General features: G+C 29.5%; 1 protein-coding gene across 6 annotated transcripts; it reads left to right on the forward strand.

Moving 5' to 3' along the window:
* Nucleotides 1-16569: 16569 nt before the first annotated feature.
* On the forward strand, nt 16570-23012 carry LOC121207580 (uncharacterized). Of its 6 annotated transcripts, none has more exons than XR_005902664.1 (8): nt 16579-16980; nt 17076-17154; nt 17806-17868; nt 18055-18159; nt 19023-19067; nt 19812-19895; nt 20789-20885; nt 21131-21384. XR_005902664.1 is itself a non-coding variant. In XM_041077908.1 (5 exons), exons 3-5 carry the CDS (start codon nt 21054-21056, stop codon nt 22149-22151), a joined length of 540 nt encoding a protein of 179 aa, XP_040933842.1. In that variant the 5' UTR covers nt 19191-19643; nt 19812-19895; nt 20789-21053; the 3' UTR covers nt 22152-23012. The 6 variants fall into 6 exon arrangements, 1 of the variants encoding a protein (XP_040933842.1); XR_005902666.1 differs by having other exon boundaries at nt 20789-20865; nt 21298-21341; XR_005902667.1 differs by having other exon boundaries at nt 21228-21239.
* Nucleotides 23013-23623: the final 611 nt, after the last annotated feature.

A 23623-nucleotide genomic window follows, 5' to 3' on the forward strand; every position in this document is an offset into this window, starting at 1 on the left:
GTATGTCTTTACAGTCCATTCCGGGTGGCGGAGCATTACAAGCAGAAGGTGGCCATTGGAGGTAACAGCATAAAAACGATTACATTAAAACAATGTATTATTAAGTGATATATATCAGCCAAGTAGTCAATATCCAACTTGAGTAATTCTTTTACCGAAATCAGAGCTTTAGTAAAAATTTATATCTCATCTTAATTTAAATTTACAATTTTAATCATATGATCAATATTTTAACAATCCAACTATCATATTTAATGTTTCATTTCTATGTATCATGCATGTTAAGTTTGGCATAATTTAAAATTTTCTAACTATTCATTTTAGGTAAAAAATACTTTCAACCGTTAAATATATATTAATAAGAAGGGATCCACTTTTACTGGTGTAAAACTTGAGTAATTTTACATTGTTTTGTAAGTTTTTATACAACTAATATTTTAACATTCCAACTGATGAATTTATCAAGATATTTGTAATTGTCTTGAGTGTAAATTTTTTAATCAATATAATATCTCTATCATATCTATCCAAAATATTATTTATTTTAATATATATTTAATGGTTGAAATTTCTTTTATTGTAAAAAATAGTTAGAATTTTTAATTTGTGCTAAACTTAACATGTATGATCTACATGAATGGAAAATAAAATATGACGGTTGGATTGTTAAAATGTTAATAGTAAAAAAAGTTATGAAAGAGTGTAAAACTACTAAAGTTTTTATACCGTGTAAGTGGTTCCCTCCCCTATATTAGTATAGACAATATTTAGTATCAGTATGATAGAGTTATTGGATCAATTAAAAAATTTGCACGCATGACTAGGGGTTGAACAAAACTCGATTCGATTCAAAGAAATAAAAAAATTGAATTTTAAGTTAATCGAATCGAGTTATTCGAGTCACCTCGAATAATTAATTTGAGTTTCGAGTTCGATTCGAGTTGAATTTTACAATTCTAATAGCTTGTGTAAATGCCCAAATTTGACTGGGCCTTAATAACAACAGCCCAAACCTAAAACCAAAACCCTAAGCCCACAAAATTTTTAACTCAGAAAACAAAGGAAAACTCTAGGTGCGCCGCACCTAAGTCTGCCCTTTCCATGTGCCGTCTGACACTTCTCAACCACCCCTCTGACCTTCACACCATCTGCAAAGAAGGAAAAGAAAGAAGACAGAGACTATGTGCAAGAACAGTAATCAACAGTAGAAAAACAAATATGTATTCGGCTATAAAAAGCCCTAATGGATGTAACTTTAGGGGGGATTTTTTTTCTTTCACAGATATACAATACAAATAAAAGAAAAAAGAAAAGAAGGAAGGGAAGAAGGTACCTGGGTGGTCTCTGTTGTCGAGAGCCCATCGTCGGCATCAGAGCTAGGCCGATTGGGGCTTCATTTTTTCCTTTCGCTTCTCGAGTCAAGAAGGCTAAGCCTTCGATTCCTTTTAGAGAGGAGGGGGTTAAACACCCCATTTACAAGGCTCGGGCCACCATCTACGGCCATGGCATGTCGGATCTCTGACGGAAGCGACGCCGGCTGAATTAGAGGAGGGCAAGAGAGAAACAGAGAATGCCCTAGAAATTTTTGAGAAAAAAAAGGGAAAATGTTTTTTTTTGCTCTGTTTTTATTTTTTGCTATTTATGAGAGGTCGATATGGCGCCATTTTGAGTGTGGGCATTAGTGACCAAAACAGCACTGTTTGGTGTGTGACTCGATGACCCGACCCGGATTCTCCTAGGATCGGCGCGTTCTGTTGGGGAGGGGATATTTGCGCATAAGATCCTTCTGTTTTTTTAATTTAGTGATTAATTTTTTTATTTTTTATTTTCTCCCCCTTAATTTATTCCGTTTTCAATCTAGCTTGCATCTAAGCGCTGCGTTCTGGGACTTGGGACATTTCCATTTTTAGTCCCTGTATCTTTGCGCGTGTTTTACTTTAATCGTTCGATTGGCCCTGTCCTTTCTTTATTTTTAAGATTCGTCCCAAAATGTTGCCCAAATTGCAAATTGATCCTTGGTCACATAGTTTCAACTCTCTCATTTTTATTTCACTTATTTATTTTTATTTATCTATTTATTATTATTATTTCTTCATCTTTTTACATTAGAAAATAGATTATTCATTTTTTTAATGGTGTATTTTATTACTTCCTTTTTATTTTAACGTTTTCTTATTGTTTGTAGTTTTATTATTTCTTTTATTATTATTTTCATGTTATATTTACCCTTTTTATTATTATGCACTTCCTATTTTCATTTTTATTTTATTTTAAGTCACTTTATTTATTTTGTTGTTGCAATTTGATCATTAATATTATTATCAGGGGCGAAGTCAGAAAATTTTTTTAGGAGGGGCCGGATGAAATTTTAATTTTTTATAGTTTATATCTTTATAATTTGTAAAGGATTAAATTGAATTTTTATAATTTTAGGGGGGGCCAAAGTATAATTTTACCTTTACTAATTTAAAATTTTTAAAAAAGTTTAAGGGCCAAAATAATAATTTTATATTTTAGGGGGGCCGGGGCCCATGCCAACCCCTCTGGCTCCGCCCCTGATTGTCATCATTATTATCAGAGTATTCTTTTTATTATTATTCATCTTTTTAATATTTTGCCTAGATTATTATCCAGCATTATTTTAACTATTTGTTCATTATTCTTACTTCTAAATTTAATATTATATGCATATCTATTTATCTTCAAATTTTGTATTATTTCAAGTTGTTCAATTTATTTATTTATATAATTTTGATTTTTAACCAATTTTTTATTAATGATTCCTTTTATTTATTTACGTTCTCATTATTTCCTTTATTTTCGTTTCTTAGCATTTCTAATTAGATCATATTTTATGTGTATCCCTTTTATATATTTTTATATATACATACTTTTATTGCTCCGTTTTATCTAGTTTTGGTTCCTTTACTTGTTTATTATTACATATATTCTTTTAAAATATAATCGTTTATAATCTCTTATTTTCACCAAATTTTACTATTGTCATAGTTATATTATTTTAACCTTTCTTTGTTATTTATTTATTTCATTTTGATGCTTTCATGTTTATTTTACTTTTTTATCATGCATATTCCTCTTTCTTTTATTATCTTTTTTATGTTATTGTTTAATTGATATTATATTTAATTGATAATTGCCATTGCATACTCGCTGTTTCATTATTATAAATATGTCGTTATGTTGCTTATTCGTGTTATCGTTCTATTATTATTCCAATCACATCATGAGCCACGTTTAAATGTTCGTTCTTTACACTAAAATCCAAATTAAATAGATATGCATGGTTTTAAATATTACATATATATTTATTCAAAAATTAAAAAATAATAATAAAGGCAATATTCCGTGTTTAGAGATTCTAGAGATCGTACCCTAATAACCTTTTGAAATTAAACGCATGAGTTTTGAAAATCAAAAGACAAGCTTATTTTCGAGGTTTTAAAATGTTGTGTCCTAACATACTAGATGTGGCATTTTATTACTTTGGGATAAGAAGGTCTTTAACATCCGTTTCGATTTAAGCAAGCAAATTCTTCGTGAAAAATCAACATTAAAAAAGAGAGGATCGTATTTTTAATTCTTTTCAGGTTTTCAACTCTCGACGTTAAGACATTAATTAATCAATTTGGTACCAATTTTGGGCGTTACGATGGTGCTAATCATTCCTTGTACGTAACTGACTCTCGAACTCGTTTTCTTGATTTTCGTAGACCAAAATCATTGTTTTAGTAAAATAAAACATTTTAAAATAATCAAATTACGAGGTGATCCGATCACACCTAAACAAAAAAGGATTGGTGGTGACTCCCATGTTCGTTTTCATTTTCAAAACCAAAGTTGATCTCCGTTTTCAAAAAAATAGTTTCGATAGCTTGGCGACTCCACTGTTCGTTTTCATTTTCAAAACCAAAGTAGATCCCCATTTTCAAAAAAATGGTTTCGACCACTGTTCGTTTTCATTTTCAAAACCAAAGTTGATCCCTGTTTTCAAAAAAATGGTTTCGACAGCTTGGTGACTCCACTGGGGACCCAAATAAGAGAGTCAAGCCACAAGTTGATTAACTTTTGTCTTTTTGTCGAAAATTGAAAATTTGGTTTTGATATACGATCCTTTCATTGCATTTCATCTGTTTTGTGTTACGATCTTCATCATTTTATTCATATTTTTTTTATTTGCTTCGAGTTTTTTTGTATATCCCTGCACATTGCGTTGCCTGACCGCGCGGTTACTCCCTTTTAAGTGGGAGTGAGAAACTATTCCTTCGTGAGGTCTTCACCTCCGTCCAGGATAATGGATCATTTTCGGGATACATCTATACCTATGTTTTCGTGAGATTTTTATCTCCGTGCAGCCATAGGGAAATGTATTCCCCTGAACTAAACTCGATCCATACGAGATTATAATGGGTGAGGAGCCTTTTACTTTAGAACCAAACCGCATATAGAGAGCCCTAGGAGCTTACCCTAAGTAGAGCACGCCAAATCCTAGTGGTCACCCGGATAGGCTCTATTTTGTTTTTATTTCTTCTGTGCTGATGCGTTTGATTTTGCTTCAATCACATTGCATTTTCATCGTAAGAGATCCTTTCGTTACATTTTTATTCGTCTTTGTTACGATCCTTATCATTGCGGTTTATAATTTTTGTATTGGTTTGAGTTTAGGCATCTTTCTGCATATTGCATTGCATGATCGGTTGATCTTACTCTTTTAAGTAGGAGTGAGAAGCTATGCCTTCGTGAGGTTTTCACCTCCGCATGGGTTAGTAGACTACTTCCGGGATACATCCGTACCTATGTCTTCATGAGATTTTCATCTCCGCGTAGCCATAGGGAAATGTATTCCTCTGAACTGAACTCGATCCATATGAGTCTATAATGGGTGAAGATTGAGGAATCTGCTAGTTCAGGTACCCTTTCCTTAGAACCGAACTACATATAGAGAGACTTAAGAGCCCACCTTAGGTAGAGCCATGCCAAACCCTAGTGGTTACCCAGATAGGTGTTCTATTTTATTGTTTAATTCTTCTGCAATGATGTATTTTGTTTTGTTTTGCATTGCATTACATCATCATAGAAAGGAGGTGTCGATTCATATTCGATTGCTAAATAGAAGAGCTTGTCATGGGAAAATGGATTTCTTGATAAAGTAGATTATAATACGGTTGTCTAAATATAGTCCAAGTAGACACAACGAAAGAAGGTTGATAGTTTGCAGAGTAATACAAAATTTTGTTTCATTGCCCGAGGATTCAAGCCGAAAAAGATTATTCGAGAGCCGTCACATCTTGACTTTCTTAAAGAAGCTAACGAGTATCGCGGGATAAGTGAGCAATGAGTCGCAGCCCGGATCAAGCAAAAAGGAGATAGAGGAGGCACCCCCTTAAAGAGTTCGCGAGATTTGATCTTGACATCTGGATACAAAGAAAATGATCGATGTTTTCATTTTGAGTATTAGGACAGAGCCGAATATGTAATCCGTTTTATGTAAAGAAATTTGTTTTCTAGAGAAGTTGTTCTAATGGAATTGAATTCAGAATCAACGCCTCTCTTTCTTTTTGCATGCATCTCATGCATCTCATGCATTTGTATTGCATTTTAGTATATGCATTAGATTTTCCCAAAATGACCCTAATTAGGTAAAATTATTTCAGAACCGACAAAGGATATGGACCAAAGGTTGGAGAAAATAAAGTAAATGCAAATACAGATGCAAGAGCAATTGACCAAAATTCGACAAGATATGCGGGAACAAATGCTAGAATTCCAAAGAAATATGATGACCCAGTTAACACAGACACTAGCCGGAGAACTTGAAAAAAGGAGTGGCCCAGTGGTCAACAATGGGTATGATAATGAAGACATCATCTATTCCCCAGGTTTTACCCCAATAAGCGCCCTGACCTAACCAGACGCGCATCCGCAAGGGGTACCCGTCATTATTGGACCCCAATATTAAACTGATACCTCGACGCTGTTAAACTTCCCGATGGGTTCAGGTTTTAACCCGGAGGATGATCGAGCCAAACTGGTTGTTTTGGCGGAGACAAAGGAAAGGGGAGAGTGGACTTTAAAGGCCCCAAAGAAGAAAGAAAAGGAAATTCTTCGAGATAAGAAGGTCTTTAACATCCGTTTCGATTTACGCAAGCAAATTCTTCGTGAAAAATCAACATTAAAAAAGAGATGATCGTATTTTTAATTTTTTTCGGGTTTTCAACTCTCGACGTTAAGACATTAATTAATCAATTTGGTACCAATTTTGGGCATTACGAGGGTGCTAATCCTTCTTCATACGTAACTGACTACCGAACCCATTTTCTTGATTTTTGTAGACCAAAATCGTTGTTTTAGTAAAATAAAACATTTTAAAACAATCAAATTACGAGGTGGTCCGATCACACCTAAACAAAAAAGGATTGGTGGCGACTCCCAGGTTCGTTTTCATTTTCAAAACCAAAGTCGATCCCCGTTTTCAAAAAAAAATGGTTTCGACAGCTTGGCGACTCCACTATTCGTTTTCATTTTCAAAACCAAAGTTGATCCTTGTTTTCAAAAAAATAGTTTCGACAGCTTGAAGAACATATTGGTGTAAATACCCCTTTGGTCCCTGTTAATTTTGAAAATGAGCAAATTGGACTCTCTCTTAACAAAAAATATAAAATAATTTTTAAAATTAAAAAATATTTATAAAAATTTCAAAATTTATATTTTAAAAATTCTAAATTTTTTAAAAAAATTTCTAAATATATATAAAGAAATTTAATATTTTAAAAAATTTATAAAATAATAATTTTGGGACCTAAATAAGTTAATTAATTATTCAAGTTTATCATACTAAAATATATTATTATTACTATTTTTTTTCTTTGGAAAAGTTTTCAAATATATATGGTTTCAAATTTATGTACTCTAACATGAAATTAGTTATATTGTAACAATATTTTAATTTGACATGTTTAATTTTTTAATTTAATTTGAACAATTTCACTCGATTCCATTCGACTCAAATTTTATTTTACTCAACTAAATTCGAAAAAAATTCAAATCAAGTTACGATGATAAAATAAGACTCGTCAACTCGATTAACCTGATTTTTTTACTCGATTCGATCGAACGCTCACCTTTATACATGACAAATACAAATATCTTGATAAATTTAATGGTTAGATTGTTAAAATATTCATCATATAAAAAATTACGAGAGAATATAAAATTACTTAAATTTTACAGATAAATTCTTTTCCTTTTATTATATTAAATAAAAGATGTCATATTCTAAAAATAGAAAAAAATAGATGTAGTCATGTAGATATTGAAATTATGATTTTTCTTTGGCCTAATTAAATTGTGCATATTTATAATTTGAACACAAGATACTACGTTATTAAGTTAAGCTATAACACAATCCATATATTGTCTACTTTGCGACACCTGACATAAATCTTACTTTCAACTTACTTAACAACTTATATAAAGGAAAAAAAAAAGGGAATGTGTAAATTGAGTCTCAGTTCGATTAGTATTGGTATTATTACCAGTTCAAGAGGATATGAGTTAGAATTTAATGAAGCGCATTGTTCTTTTATTTATGAGTTGAGAAGAGACTATAATAAGATTGTTAAAAAGAAAAAGAAAAAAAGGCATAAAAGTTATTTATTTACCACAACTATGTATGTCTATACTTATATTTGACTCCTTGACCAAGTTTATGCTCCAAGTTAACAGGCATTAATTCAATTAGAAATTACTACAAGACCTTTTTATATATAAAAGTGTGAATGTGTTTTTTTGTCATTTATATTTTAATATAAAATTAATAAAATTAATCATGATAAGATTTGACTATGATAGGTAATGGATTTTAATATTTAACTTGATAAAATAATAAAAGCTAACATGATGACAAGTGAAAATTAAGATGTCTTAAGTTTAAATTTTATAATTCTTATTATGTATCTGTAATTTTTTTTGAAAAATCTTATTATAGGTTCTAATTATATCTGCTCTTTTTTGACACAATACTTAGAATTACTCATAGTCCATCTTCAACTTATAAATTGAAAGAACGTACTTAAACCTACGTACTCCGACAACAATTAAAATCTTTTAATAATGTTTATTCTTTTATAATGCATCTCCGTCACAGCATCCGTTTGTCTTCATCTCCCACATGATTCTCGTTGGGCCTCACTCCACATCCTATCCATATCAAAAGAAAAACGAAAAGTTCTATATAACTATATCACTGTAAGAGACAAATAAATTATAAAAAGTAATCTAAAAAAAGAAAATAATTTTGCTTGTTTTAGGTTTGTAGACTTGTGAAGAAAACTATTACACTAAAATGCAAATTATAATCAATTCGGGTAATCGAGTTAAATCGAATGAAAGAAAATTTAAGTTGATGAGTCATATTTTATCATCTTAATTCAATTTGAATTTTTTTGAATCGAGTCGAGTGAACTGAAATTCGAGTCGAGTCAAATCGAATCAAGTGAAATCGTTCGAGTTAAATTTTAAAATTAAACATGCCAAATTAAAATATTGTTACAGTATAACTAATTTCATGTTAGAGTACATAAATTTGAAATCATATATATTTGAAAACTTTTTCAAAAAAAATAATTATAATAAGGATATTTTAGTATGATAAACTTAAATAATTAATTAATTTATTTATGTCCCAAAATTATTGTTATAAGAAAATTTTTAAAATTTTAATTTTTTATATATTCTTTAGAATTTTTTTAAAAAATTATAATTTTTTAGAAATATAAATTTGGGAATTTTTATAAATATTTTGAAATTTTGAAAATTATTTTGATTTTTTTTTATAATTTTTGTTGAGAAAGACCAATTTACTCATTTTCAAAATTAACAGGAATCAAAGGGATATTTATACCAATCTTTTATTCGGACTATTCGAATTATTCAAATTGTAAAATTTAACTTCAAACTCGAATTACTTATTCGAATAACTCGAAATTTAATTTTTATTTTTATTTTTTGAATTGTATCGAGTTTTGCTCACCCCTACTGCATGGTGACATTCGAATAAATATTCAATATAATGCAGATTCCTAAGGGTTTGCTCTCTTCTTCTCTTTTTAAATAATCTAATATGTTTTAAGGTGAAAGTCTAGTTTTTGTTAAGGTAGGAACTTAGATTTAGGTAAAGTATTTTCAATAATGTTATTCGAAGATACCTAATATTTTAATTTTTATATGGTTTAATAAATCATTTAGTATTTAAGTTTAATTTTTTTTTTGCTGATGTGATATTTGTATTTTTTTATCCGATTTCATACATATATTTAATAAAAGTTATATATTTTGGTATCCAAAGTAACGGTGTTAATTTTTTAGTGTTTAATTCGTGTTTTAGAATTAATTTGATGAAGGTTAATTGCTAATATTATTATGTTTAAATTTTTCATAATTTTGTTAACAGAATAAATTTGGTGAATTGTGAATTTATTTAATTTGTATTTAATTTATAAAATACAATGATGTGATTTAATTCGAATTTTAGGATTGATTTGATGACAATTATGTGCTAATATTATTAGCTAATTATGAATTTTCATCAACTGAGGTCTAAAACTTGAATTAAATATTAAAAAAGTCAACATTGTTATCTTTAGGTACCAAAATGTATGACTTTTGTCAAAAACAAATAGGGGTGTTCAATAGGTTAACCGACCCGAACTACCATTAACCAAATTAACCGACCCTTTTAAACCCTTAACCGTTAATCAAATCGAAGTTTTTTCAAAAAAAATAACCAAACTGAACTTTTTCAGTTAATTCAATCGGTTAACCAAATTAAACGAAATTTATATGATTTTTGTTTTTTTGGTTAAAATAAGTATGAAACATATTAAAAATTAACCGAATTTAATATATGTAAAATGTATATAAAATATAAATTTTCGGTTAATTAACTAATTTCAAACCGAATCAACTATTAACCAAACTTTCAAAAAATTATTAACTGACCCTCAGCTGAATTAATTCGATTTCACCTGAAATTTGCACACCCCTAAATGCAGATACCACATTGGATAAAAAAGAACACAAGTACCATGTTTAAAAAAGTGTCAAACCCATGTACAAAATTATATATTAATTCTTTTTATATATTTTGAGGAGGGATCGACTCCTCCGAGAGAAATCTTTAAATTAAACACTCCCCGAAGGCAGGGGCAAAGTTAGAAATTTTTTTTAGGGGGGCCAAAATGAAATTTTAATTTTTAATAGTCTATATCTTTATAATTTTTAAATGATTAAATCAAAATTTTATTATTTTAGGGGGGCAAAGTATAATTATACCTTTACTAATTTAAAATTTTAAAAATTTCTAAATGGCGTAAGTAACAAATTTCCATTTTAGGGGAGTCTGCGCTCTTGCCAACCCTCCTAGATTCGCCTTTGCTCGAAGGGGCAATACCTTCCATTATTGAGGAATCGAGTCGGTGTCTCCGAGGACAATACTTCGAAGACTTTTCCCGGAGGAGTCAATCCCTCCTCAACAATATTAAAAACATTTAAAATATTTCATCAAACTTTTATTAAATTTATCACAAATAATTCTATTAAGTATAAGTTTGCTTAGATTAAATTTCATTTATAAAATTTAGGATTTATTTTAAATTTGATTCTTCTATTTTTATAATATTATTAATTAGATCAAATAATAAACATATTTAATGTTGAGGCAATTTAAAAAAAGATAAAAAAACACCCATTCCAACTTATTAGGTTAGAAATATATTTTTTATTAGAAAATTATTTTTAAAAAATTCAGATTAACAGAGTAGTTAAAAATTAACTAAAATTATTGTAAAAAGAAATGACTAAATTATGCAAATTAAAATATAAAAATAAAATAAAAAATGTTAACCTAATAAAAGAATTAAACTTTTTCTTCTAATGAGTGGAAAAACATAAACTTGATAGGTTAGGGCCTGCCATTTTATATACATAAGTGTAGATTTTGTCCCCATATCTATAGCTATCTAAAACAGTTGTCGCTTGAATTGGTGAGGAAGGGCTTATGGTCAACTAATTGATATATAAAAACTTTAATTACATGTGCAAATTAATTGGTGAATTATCATAATCCACACCTAATAACATCATAAACTTTTATTAAGTATGCAATTTAATACAGGATGACCAATTTTAATCAAAAGAATTTAAATTTTAAAAATTCTAGCTCAAATTCAGTATACTTTTTTTTTATCATCTCAACTAAATTCGAATTTTAAAATTATCTTGGTTGAAAATAGGGATAGGAATGGAACAGCATAGATGTGGATATTGATAAATCCACCACCACTCCACGTTTGACATGTTTTGCTTCACCACGCATTTCGCTCTACTATGAATGTATAATCTTGAAATTTACTTCTAACTCTATGGATGTTGGATGCATCCATCCTCCCCCACCTCGATTTATTTCTATTTAATTTTGCTATTTATCTTTAATATTTTTAATATTTTTAAAGTCAAGTAGATATTTAAATATAATTCTTCAAAAAATTATTTAAGCATAAAATATATGATTTTTTTTACAATACATTATTACATTTTTACTCTTTTAATAATTTATATATATATACAAAAACAAAATGATAATTTTATATAGTGAAGTAAAGTGAGGTAAGAGAAGTAATTAACATAACCGCACTATACCTATTATGCAAAAGAAAAAAATCCACCCGCCCCTCTTTGCATCCACTTTTAAAAAAAAATCTACTTCAAATCGATTCGAAATATGATTTGAACTTTACCGTCCCTAATTGAAAAAGTTTTATTTGCATCTATTTTCAGTTGAAACAAAATTAATTTTAAACCATAAAATCAATCAACATATAAAAAAAATTAATTCAATCTTGAAATAAGAAAATGAAAAACAAAACAAATAAGCGGACACGTGTAGGCATGGAAGGGAGGAGGAGAACCAGACAAAGGGGGCCGAGACTCACGAGGAGGATGAGGACGAAAACAGAAGGCGGTAGACCTATTTTTGTTTTTAAGGAAGGAAGGTGGTAGACTTATCTGATGGGTGAAAGGATTGTTAGGGAACAAGCGTAAAGAATACATGTGGTAGCTGGTTTTACACTATAAAATCAAATTATATTAGATTAGATTACTACACATTTAAGACGTGGGAAAAAAAATTAGGTACCAACTATTATTTCTTAATTAAAATTATTTTCAGGATTTTAATTAAAATTATGTTAGATTACATTACTACATATTTAAGACGTGGGAAAAAAATTAGGTACCAACCATTATTTCTTTATTAAAATTATTTCTAGGATTTTAATTAAAATTATATTAGATTACATTACTACACATTTAAGACGTGGGAAAAAAATTAGGTACCAACTATTATTTCTTAATTATAAAAATTAGGTCAAATTTAAATTATATATTTTTACTATTTTAATAATTTATATTTTAAAAATTTATAAAGGATTAAATTAAATTTTTTTTACTTTCTAAGAGGTCAAAGTACAAATTTACTATTATTAATTTAAATTTTATAAACTACAAAAAAATTTAAATAAAAAAATTTCTATTTTAAAGAGAGGGACCCTACCATTTCCCTGGATTCATCACTGATACTACTAGATTGTGGCATCGTGAAAACATTCATGTAATATTTATTTTAAATAAATTAATATAAAAATTAAATATAATTTTGATTGAAATAATAATATTGAAATTGGTGAAAAGCATATTAACTTTGGGATCAAATCCCATTTTTTTTTAATTAAGTACTCGATGCATTAATAAAATTTTGAAGGATATTAAATAGGTAGCCTAACACCTTGCACTGCGCCCATCCGTCACTCATCCAACGTTTGGGATGGGCGGTGCTTCGGAGACCCTAATCACATTTACACGGCTTTTCCTAAAAACTAAAACAAATAGGTTATTGAAAAAGAAAGAAAAAATTGAAACGTCCTAAAGAAAATCTTAAGAGACAGATAACCCTAATGAACAGTTTAGCCCTCCCCTAATCGCCATTTTCCTCTGCATCGAAAACTGCTAAGGTGAGATCCCGGTATCCTCAAACCAGTTCTATCTATTTTTCTATCAAATCTGCAACTTACACACAATATATGGACTCATAACAGAATTTCAGTACCTATATAAAAATACTTCTAAACAAATATATTATAACATAACATGACAAAAATACACCCATATGAATTGTAAACCTAACAACTATCTTGTTGGATATATGCTCGTGTCTAGCACTCGTAAAGGCAATATAAAATAAAATTGCTTACCGGAAGATAACTTCCTTTAGTAGGGTTAGTTTTGGTGCATGAAGGATCTTTTGCGTAGGCTTTGAATGGGGAGTTGTGGCCATAATGTTACAACTAGAAGGTGGCCATTGGAGACTGAGTGCATGGCTGACCTGAAACTACAATGCTTACCATGGCCAACACCCACCAATATTTGTCTCATTTGCATTTTTGTACTAAGCTTTGCTATAATTATATTCTATCACAGAGTTTTGATATTAGTTTTCAGCTACACTTTGTGACATAATTTGTTGAATATAACAATTAATACAATTATATGAAAAAATATCTCATCGGAAGATACGTTATCTATTTAAAAGATTTTTTCCATTATTTATATTTTATATTCTGCTTGAAGTATAACTTTTTTCAAAGTACAGTAAAGAATATTAATATTTTTTTAGGGTAAACTACAAAAATGATTACTTTTATTTGTCTCGAATTATATTTTAATCACTTTTGTTTGAAACGTTACGATTGAATCATTTACATTATCGTTTTGTTATGAGGTGGTCAGTTACCTCCTTAACGGTAGTCCTACATGGCAATCCAAATGGGTTTTAAATGCCAACTTGAATGTCCTACGTGGCAGTCCAAATTAAAATTATTTAATTAAAGACATATTTTCATTTCAACAACAAAACATCCAAGTTGGCATTTAAAACTCATTTGAGCTGCCACGCAAGACTTCTATTGGGGAGATAATGGAGTTTAACGGTAGAATGATCATTTCATAACAAAATGATAACATGACTGACTAAAATGTAATATTTCAAACATAAATTATTAAAAAGTAACCTAAGGCAAATAAAAATAACTATTTTTATAGTTTACCCTAATTCTTATTCCATAAGCATAATTTTATTTTGATAATTTCAAGGTAATAAATTCTGGGCATAAACTAAACTTTATTTTTTTTATATGAACGATTGAGAATATTTTGTTTCATTTTCAACTTTCATATATGTATGCGTGTATGTATTTTGAATCCATCATGTTTTGTGGACCTATCACTTGGTATATGAACTTTGTTGAAATCTCTGTCTAACATGTTGAAAACTAATAAATTTTTATTATTAAAATTGAAATAAGCTTAGGGTTCTTCAATTGATTTGGTGGATTTTTTGAATTTTGGATAATATTGTTATTGACTTGTTTTATGGTGATTATATGATTTTTTTTAATGATTTTTCATCATCATTAAGTAATTTTCCGGCTTTGAGTAATCGGAAAAATTGCAAAATTTTGTGAAATTTCAGATTCTATGACCCATTTTCGTATTAATTGGAAAACTCAATAAAAAATTCCTTTTTATCAAAATTGATTCAAATAAATTGATTATTTACGAAAATGATCTAGATGCAAAATCTTGTACGAAAATGATTTGTTTTCTGCAATATATGTTAGTGCAGACCATCTCACTGTTGGCACCACCCTCTATCATCCCCCAATGATTGTCCAATCTATAAAAAATAATTTTTTTGTGTCGGCGCTGTGTTTGCTGATACCGGTATGTTTTTTTTCAAATACATTTTAAAAATACTAGTATTTCAGGATTTAAAAAAAAATTAATATTTTAATAAGTGTCGGCATTCACATTGCCGACACCGATTCAAATTTAAAAAAAAAATATTTGGTTTTTTGGTGTTGATGTTGTCGTTGCCAGCACCTATGTGCTTTTCGATTTTTTTTTTCCAGCGTGCTTTGGTTGCTATATGTGGTGGAACATTAGTCTTGTTCTTGAAACAACCGGCATTAACATATTTAACATTGTGACTTGATAAAGAAAAATGAAAGGATGAGAGAAATAGAATAAGAGAGCAAGAACAATATAGACTTGAGAAATCTAACAATTAATAATAACAATAACAATATTAATTAATTGTAAAATAAATAAGAGGCTAATAAGGCCGAACAAAAGGACAAATCACAAACAAAAAGAAAAACTAAAATAATTTTTCTCAAAAAGAAAAAAGAAATTGAGTTGAAATTTTTTATTTTCAATTTTATGGTTTTAATGTACTTTATTTAATATAAAAGATAATTTTTATTAAAAAAAAGTATATAAATTAAAATTTTATGAAATTAAAGAGTTTGGAATAAATTTTTTGTTGTAATTAAATTTTACATTAAAAAGAAAAGTTGTATATGAGATTTTTCCATGCAATTTAATTAATGCAAAGACTGTTCACTTTTCATTTATCAATACTCAAGCTAACACGGTGGTTCTTTTATTTCAGATTTTTTATTAATAAAAATTTCATTTCAAACTCTTCAATTTCTTAAACTTTACATCCCAAACAATTTTTTCCCTGACAAAAAAAAAATTACTTCCCTGACACTTGTGCCAGCAACGAGAACACCAACATTGAAAAAGTAAAAAATTAATTTTTGAAAATTGGAATCGGTATAGGCAACATGAACACCGGAACCTATTAAAATATATATTTTTTAAAATTTTGAAATATCAGTACTTTTAAAGTATATTTAAAAAATATATATATCGGTATCAGCGAATACAGTATCGGCACTAAAAAAATCATTTTTTATAGATCAGGAAATCATAGAGGATGGTGGTGTCAATGGTGAGATAGCCGACACCAAAATGGTAGAAAACAGGTCATTTTCATACAAGATTTTACACTTGGAATATTTTCGTAAATAATCAATTTATTTGAGTTTGTTTTGACCAAAAAAATTGCTTTATTAGACTTTTTTAATCAAGTCCAACCCATAACACATAAGCCCATTAGTATTTTTTTTAAATACCCTTTAGCAAACCAAAACCCATAAGTCCACTAAGCCATCGTATAAAGTCAAAGTCAAATTAGGTGAACCCGTGGAGCTGAACAGGGTCAGCTTATATAATCGGGCCAGGTGAATCTATACCAAATCGGGTCAAATCAGATTAAAAATGGATAATTTTTTTTAAAAAAATATAGAATATTACTTTAATTCTTATTATTAAATAATTTTTTTACTTCTTTGAACTTTTTTAAAAAAAAATAATTAATTGAGGATCTGGTATACACATAAATATAATGTCAGTAAAATTAAACAATATAAGTTTAAGAATTAACATTATGTTTGGTTGGGTATAATAGGAATAGATTACAGCCCAATTCAATGGGCCCACCACCAAAGCGATGTTTGGTTGGGCCCACCACCAAAACGATGTTTGGTTGGCTGTAATGCCATTACAGCCTTATTCAATTCAGCCTCTATTCCCACTAAACACGCCATTCGGCGCCTTACTCACAGAATAGCCATTTAGAGTGTCTCAGTTTCAATTTTACCCTTCTCCCTTCCTCATGTCTTAAGCCTCTTTTTTTTTCGTTCTTTTTCCTATTTCCTTCCAGCCTTCTTGTTAGGGTTTTGATCGAAGAATAGGCAGCTATTGAATCCACTGCTAGAATGGAAGAATCCCCTGCACATGAAAAAGGATGTGATGGTTGGTTTAGGCTTTCTTTGGCCTGACTGATCGAAGGCGAGGTAGGCTTCTTTCGTGGTAGACCAGGCCCCTTTCTCTTTTGTCTCTTCTCTAACTCTTCTTGTATTTCTTTCTTCGAGAGTGGTGCTGCGAGATCAACCATGGGTTCGATTGAGCCGTCTCTTCTGAGGTGCACCGTGTTGATAGGTCGTCGCAAGGAATTTCGTTTTATCATCGGTATGCCTTGTGTTTCTTGTTTGTTTGGAAGTGTGTTTTATTGTTTGCTTGGTTTATGGCTGTAGGGAACCTTTGTTGAAGGAGTAAAAGAAGAAGTTTTACTATCCTCTGTTCATGCCTTCTTTCTTATAGCAGCTGGGGAAGGTAAAGCATGTTGACTTGACTTTCAATATCCAGATTCCAGAGACAAGTTGTCCAAAATTGAATTGGAAGATTTTGTAGAGAGCTTCTACAAAACTAAGCTTCAGATCATTATGTTATCAAAACTGACACTATAATCTATTTTTCAGTTGGATAAAATGACTAAATAGTTTTAGATGTGTGTTTCTATGTGGATGCTCTCTTCATTGCATGCCTTATCAATGTTCCTTATTTGAACTAGGGTCAATTTCCTGCTAGCGGTAATGAAAAATTTTTCATATTATGTGAATGGATTTCACTCTTTTAAAATAGAACACAAACATGTTGGATCAAAAAACTTCAATTTACTCAGTAGCAAGAGCCATACAATATTTACACTAGTATACATTCTGTTACTCTGCATCTTTTAGAAGTTTCCAATACCCCTATTTTTAGTTTTACCACATTAAGATAAAAATATGTTTGCTGATACTATTTTAAGTGGTATTAACTGCAATCTTTATATCCAAGAATTTGCAATAACAATGTTGATTCCCTCTTTTGAAATGTGGATTTTCTGTTACATGTCAAATATGTATTCACGTTTGCCATTGTTCTGGTTTTGGATGGTTCATTTGATTAGTTGATTATTTCTTGTGACCAACTTATCTCCAGACAATAGAGAGCAGTTCATGTGGTGAAAATAGTGAAGGTGAAGCAGCAAATCTCTCATAGCTGGTAAATTCTATAGCCTGTCTTGGTCTAGTTTTAGGTTTTTTTTCGGTTTTTTATGTTTTTAGTTCTTTTTCTTATTTTTATTTGGTATGTTATTTATATATGTTAATCGTCTTTCCTGTTTTTTGAAAGGGATAATACTTTATATTTCAAGTTTTCCATATTTTCATGTTTTACATATACGTGCAGAACCTTATTGATTTGGCTGGTTCTGAGAGCTCAAAGGCTAAAACAACTGGCATTAGATGAAAAGAGGGATCTTATATCAATAAAAGCTTACTAACACTAGGAACTGTGAGTCAAAAATTGCCATTTCTGTTCTGGTTTGCAATTAAGTTCTTTCTCTTTAATCTCTAAGTCATCAGTTCTTATATAGTTTATTTCTTGTGTATGTGAGTGCACTATGTCTGGGTATATTATTGGTTACTTGATTTAAATTCTATGGTAACTTTAACAAGTGCTTGCAGTGAATAGCTATAGCCCACTAGCATAGCATTAAGCCAACTTCCTATTTGATATTCATTCTCACTTCTGTAAAATATTGTTTAAATTGAAAGAGAGACACCAAAAGTTTTCCTAATTAATCAGTGTAACTATTGATTGAATTTAGAATAATATGTTTCACGATCTTAATTTTCTTCTTCAAAGATGTGCTTGCTAAGATATTAGTTTGTTAAATTGTTAAGACAAGTCTGTAGTAATCAGATATTTCAACCTACTCATGCTTCTGTATCTACTGTCAAGTACACTTCATTTTGTTTTCTGGTATTTTATGACCAGTAAAGAAAATACTAAGAGAAAATGCTACATGACTGGGCTAAATATATTTTGTTGTTATACAGTTCTGAATTTTTACTTGGATAAGGTGGCTTTAAGGTGTATTGCCAAGATGTTGGACTGTGACATAAATTTTGGCGCGTACACTAGGATTGCCAAGTTTCATAATACCCTTTTATCAATAGTATTTCAATATTTCAGTATTTCAGTGTTCTTTCTAGTCCCACATATTCACTTATCCATGAATGAGCATTGCTATTTCCTTTACAATATGCTACTAGGAAAAGGCAAATTATATTGAAGTTATATTTTTGGCATGATACATATCTTTTGCCGGCTATTCTACTTGTGATTAACTTATAATCTTTCACTTGTTGCAGATTATCTTATCACAAGAGAAGAACATTCAGAGACTTCAAGAACTTGTGCGGAGGCTTCAGCATCAACTTTTGCCTATTATTTTTTTTAACTCTCTATTTAATTTAAAGATAATTTTTAATTAAAACATATTTTTAATGTTTTATTTTAATTTTTAAAATAATAAATAAATTAATATAATTTTAAAAATTAAATTTAAGTTATATTTAATTTTCAAGTCTTTTAATTTAATAAATAAAAATTCTAATTTAATTTATTATATTTTATAAATTAAGTTATGGTTAACTATTAAAATAAAATATTTGAAAGAATATTTTTCTTGTTAAATTTGTTTTCAAATCTTCAAAATCAATACTGGGTGGTAAATTTTAATTAAAAAAAATCAAAGTTGGTGAAAAAATTTAATAAAATTCAAATTTTAGTGGGAAAATTCAATCACATTAAAGTTAATTGACAAATTTACGTATATTCTCAGAGTATAATGACAAAGTATAATGGCAAATGTAAATTAAAATAAAGTATAATGCTATTGTGGGTGCTCTCTAAAGAGGTAAACAAGATGACTAGCCACGAAATGTGCTTCATTCTCATTAATGGGGATCAAACTTCAACCATAAGATAAAGTAGTGAATTTATTTTGTATTTTTTTTAAAGATTCTTAATATGTATTGTTCATTTTTCTTAATATGTATTTTTTTAAAGATTCTAAAAAAACCGTTATATTTAGTTGCAATTTCTATTTTGTGCTTTATAAAGATTCTTAATATGTATTGTTCATTTTTCTTTGACAGGTTGTTATTGCTTCCTTTTCTTATTTGGCTTGTTTAATCGCTTCCTCCACCCAGACTTGAGCATCTTGTATTCACGAAATCACTGTAAGTTCTTTGGCAATTAAATTATTTGATTTTGTTTTACTGTTATTGAAATTAGTATTGGAGAAATGTCACCCTTTTACTACGATTTGAAGATATGTAACACTTTAATATCTTGCAGTAATGGCTCGTCTGCCTTTAATAGTACAAAGTGAGAGGCATAAAAAAATTGGTCTTATTATTACAATATGGTTGCAAATGTGTATAGTTGCGAGTTGGTTCTTAGTTGCATTGGGTGCCATCCGTAGCCTACATACTTATAGACTAAGGATTAGATCCTATATTTTAGATTTTTATGCAAAACGAGATTATGTGAAAAGACTTGTATATGCTAGTGACGAGACCTGTATTGAACAAGTTAGGATGAATAGAATTACCTTTTTTAAACTATGTGAGATGTTACAAACTTTAGGGGGATTGAAGTCCTCAAGTAACATGCTTGTTGATGAGCAAGTGGCAATGTTTTTACATATCATTTCTCATCACCTTAAAAATAGAGTTATCAAGCATCACTTTAATAAGTCTAAGGAAACCGTTAGTAGATCATTTCACAATGTTTTAAATGCTGTCATACGCTTACAAGATGTATTATTTAAAAAGGCAGAGCCAATTACAGCTAATTCTACAGACCCAATGTGGAAATGGTTTAAGGTATTAGAGTGAATTCTATATATAACTCATACATAATTTAGTCCATTTAGATTTAAATATAGTGTCCTAACTCGAGATTTTATACATGTGATATAGAATTGCTTAGGTGCTTTAGATAGAACCCACATCAAGATTAGGGTTCTAACAGTTGATAAAACTAGATATCGAATGCGAAAAGGTGACATAGCAATAAATATGTTAGGTGTTTGTAAACCTGATATGCATTTTGTTTATGTTCTTCCCAGTTGGGAAGGTTCTGTTGCTGATGGACGAGTTCTTCGAGATACCATTAGTAGGAGACATGGACTAAAAGTTCCTAATGGTAAAATGCAAAAATTAGAGGTATTAGAGTGAATTCTATATATAACTCATACATAGTTTAGTCCATTTAGATTTAAATATAGTATCCTAACTCGAGATTTTATACATGTGATATAGAATTGCTTAGGTGCTTTAGATAGAACCCACATCAAGATTAGGGTTCTAATAGTTGATAAAACTAGATATCGAATGCGAAAATGTGACATAGCAATAAATATGTTAGGTGTTTGTAAACCTGATATGCATTTTGTTTATGTTCTTCCCAGTTGGGAAGGTTCTGTTGCTGATGGACGAGTTCTTCGAGATACCATTAGTAGGAGACATGGACTAAAAGTTCCTAATGGTAAAATGCAAAAATTAGAGGGATTTGAATTAATCTTTAAGATCTAACTTTTTGGGGAAATTAACCATGACAAATAGTTTCTTTTTATAGGTTGTTATTATCTAGTTGATGCTGGATACACAAATTGTGAGGGATTTCTTGCGCCTTTTAGAGGACAAAGATATCATTTGAATGAGTGGCGTCAGGGTTATCAGCCAAGTACTCCGGAAGAATTTTTCAATATGAAACATGCTTCAGCGCGTAATGTTATTGAAAGATGTTTTGGGTTATTAAAACTGAGATGGGGAATACTTAGGACTCCATCATTCTATCCTGTAAGGGTGCACAATAAAATTATTATTGCATGTTGTTTGCTCCATAATTTTATTCAAACCTATATGAGTCTTGATCCTATTGAAGAGGAGTTGGGAAAAGAATTACCTAGTAATGTGATAGATGACGATGAATCGAATATCATAAATATTCATCCGTCAGATGCATGGGCTACTTAGAGGATGGAACTAGCCAACCAAATGTTCGATGAATGCCAAACATCTAGAAATTAGTTAGGTTTAGGGTAAAAATAGTAAATGTTTAAGTTGTTTATGTTATTTCATATATCTAGTTTATGAAACTTTGGTGGTGTTTGAATTGTTTTTTTTTTGTATTGTACTAGACTTGTTGAATGATAATTTATTTTCTTTTAATTCATTAATTCATCGTGTGTTATAATTTTATAAAGTGTTGACCTTTTAATGCATAATATTGAACTTAATTTTCATTTGCATTTTTTCTTAAGATAGTTATGTCAGGTTTTTCCCAATGAAGTGTTTCTTCCCAAAGTTCTCGAGGAACCAAAAGGAAATGGGTTCCAGAAGAAGATGCTGCGTTGGTTGCTTGTATGGTCGACTTGCATAATGCTGGAGCCTTTAATGCGGATATGGGATTCAAAGCCGGCTATTTAAATGAGTTAGAGAAAATGTTAGAAAAAGTTTTACCCAATGCCATGTTAGAAAATGTTAGCCTTTAATTCATTTTTATTGAGTCATAAAGAAGCAGCTCAATTCAGACATCGAAGTTTCCTTTATTATGACCAACTTACTGCCATCTACGCAAAAGATCGAGCCATTGGAAAAGATGCTCAAACATCTGCTGATATTTTTGAAGAAATAAATGTTGAGGATGTAGCTGCTACAAATACTCATGAAGAAATAAACGATTTCTATGGATCCGAAGCTGATGTTTCTTTGGATGACATGGATCTTTCAGCTACACAACAGCAATCAGAACCCAACCAGCTAGAAATCAAGGTGATTCTGTATTTTCAAAGAAGAAAAAAAGGATTTCTGATGCAAGTGATTTTTCTACTTCATTTAATGATGCTGCCGCTTTATTCGCGGAAAATATACGGACCGTTGGCCTTGAAATCAGTAAGAGTATTGCCTCCGAAGTGGTAATTCAACAAAAGTCAGAAATGACCATTCAAGAAAGTGCTCTGAAATTATATCCAACATTATGTGAAGTGGAAGGCTTAACTGAGGATGAACGCTATCGAGCATTGAGCAAAATTCCAGATCATCCAATGCAAATGCTCATTTTATTTAGTTTACCTTCTGTTGTGCGATTAGAATGGATCAGAAGATTTCTTGCTGACCATTAAAAATCATGGTTATGTTGATATTTTGGTAACTTTTTGTGTTTGTAATATTTTGATGGTATAATGACATGATAGAATGTCGACAATGTTGTAACTCTTTCATGTTGTAAAATTTTAAACATATGGATTATGACATATAAACTAATGAAATCATGTAACTTTTTGTTAATATATGAATATTATGCTTGGAAGTGAAATATATTTCTCAAGTTATTTATTACTTTTTTAGCAATAAGTTATTTAAAACTTCTAATATTTAACTATTTTTTATTGTAGAATAATTAAATTATTTGTTTCAGTAATGATATTTTAGCACATTAAATATGTATTGCAGTTTAAAAATAATAAAGTAGATTATATATTTTTTATAGTATTATATTTTTTTAATTTTTTAATTCATGTAATAATTATATTAAGAATGTTATTACATTATATTTTTTTAGTAAATTATATTTAATAATAATTATGTTAAAATATAGTTAAACTATTTATTATTTTTATTAAATTATTTTCGATAATAATCTTATTAAAATTTAATAACAATAACAATAATCATCTACCTTAAAAAAAATCTGCTAAGGGTATGCTGGTCATTTTAGTTTTTTTTCCTTATGCTATTACAACATCATTCCATTCAACCAAACACAAGAATACTATTACAATTCTATTCCATTTCATTCAACCAAACAGTTGAATTACTTATTACAGCTCTACTCTATTACAACTCTATTCAATTACAGCCCTATTCCATTACAGTGAACCAAACGTAATGTAAAAGAA

The sequence above is a fragment of the Gossypium hirsutum genome, chromosome A10 (genome assembly GCF_007990345.1).
Source record: "Gossypium hirsutum isolate 1008001.06 chromosome A10, Gossypium_hirsutum_v2.1, whole genome shotgun sequence".
NCBI classification, from domain to species: Eukaryota; Viridiplantae; Streptophyta; class Magnoliopsida; order Malvales; family Malvaceae; genus Gossypium; species Gossypium hirsutum.

Coding starts and splice junctions, on each gene's coding strand:
- LOC121207580 (XM_041077908.1), top strand. CDS start 21,054: ATGCGAAAATGTGACATAGCAATAAATATGTTAGGTGTTTGTAAACCT. Junction 21,208..21,297: donor TGGACTAAAAGTTCCTAATG/GTAAAATGCAAA, acceptor TTCTTTTTATAG/GTTGTTATTATCTAGTTGAT. Junction 21,522..21,989: donor GGACTCCATCATTCTATCCT/GTAAGGGTGCAC, acceptor TTCTTAAGATAG/TTATGTCAGGTTTTTCCCAA.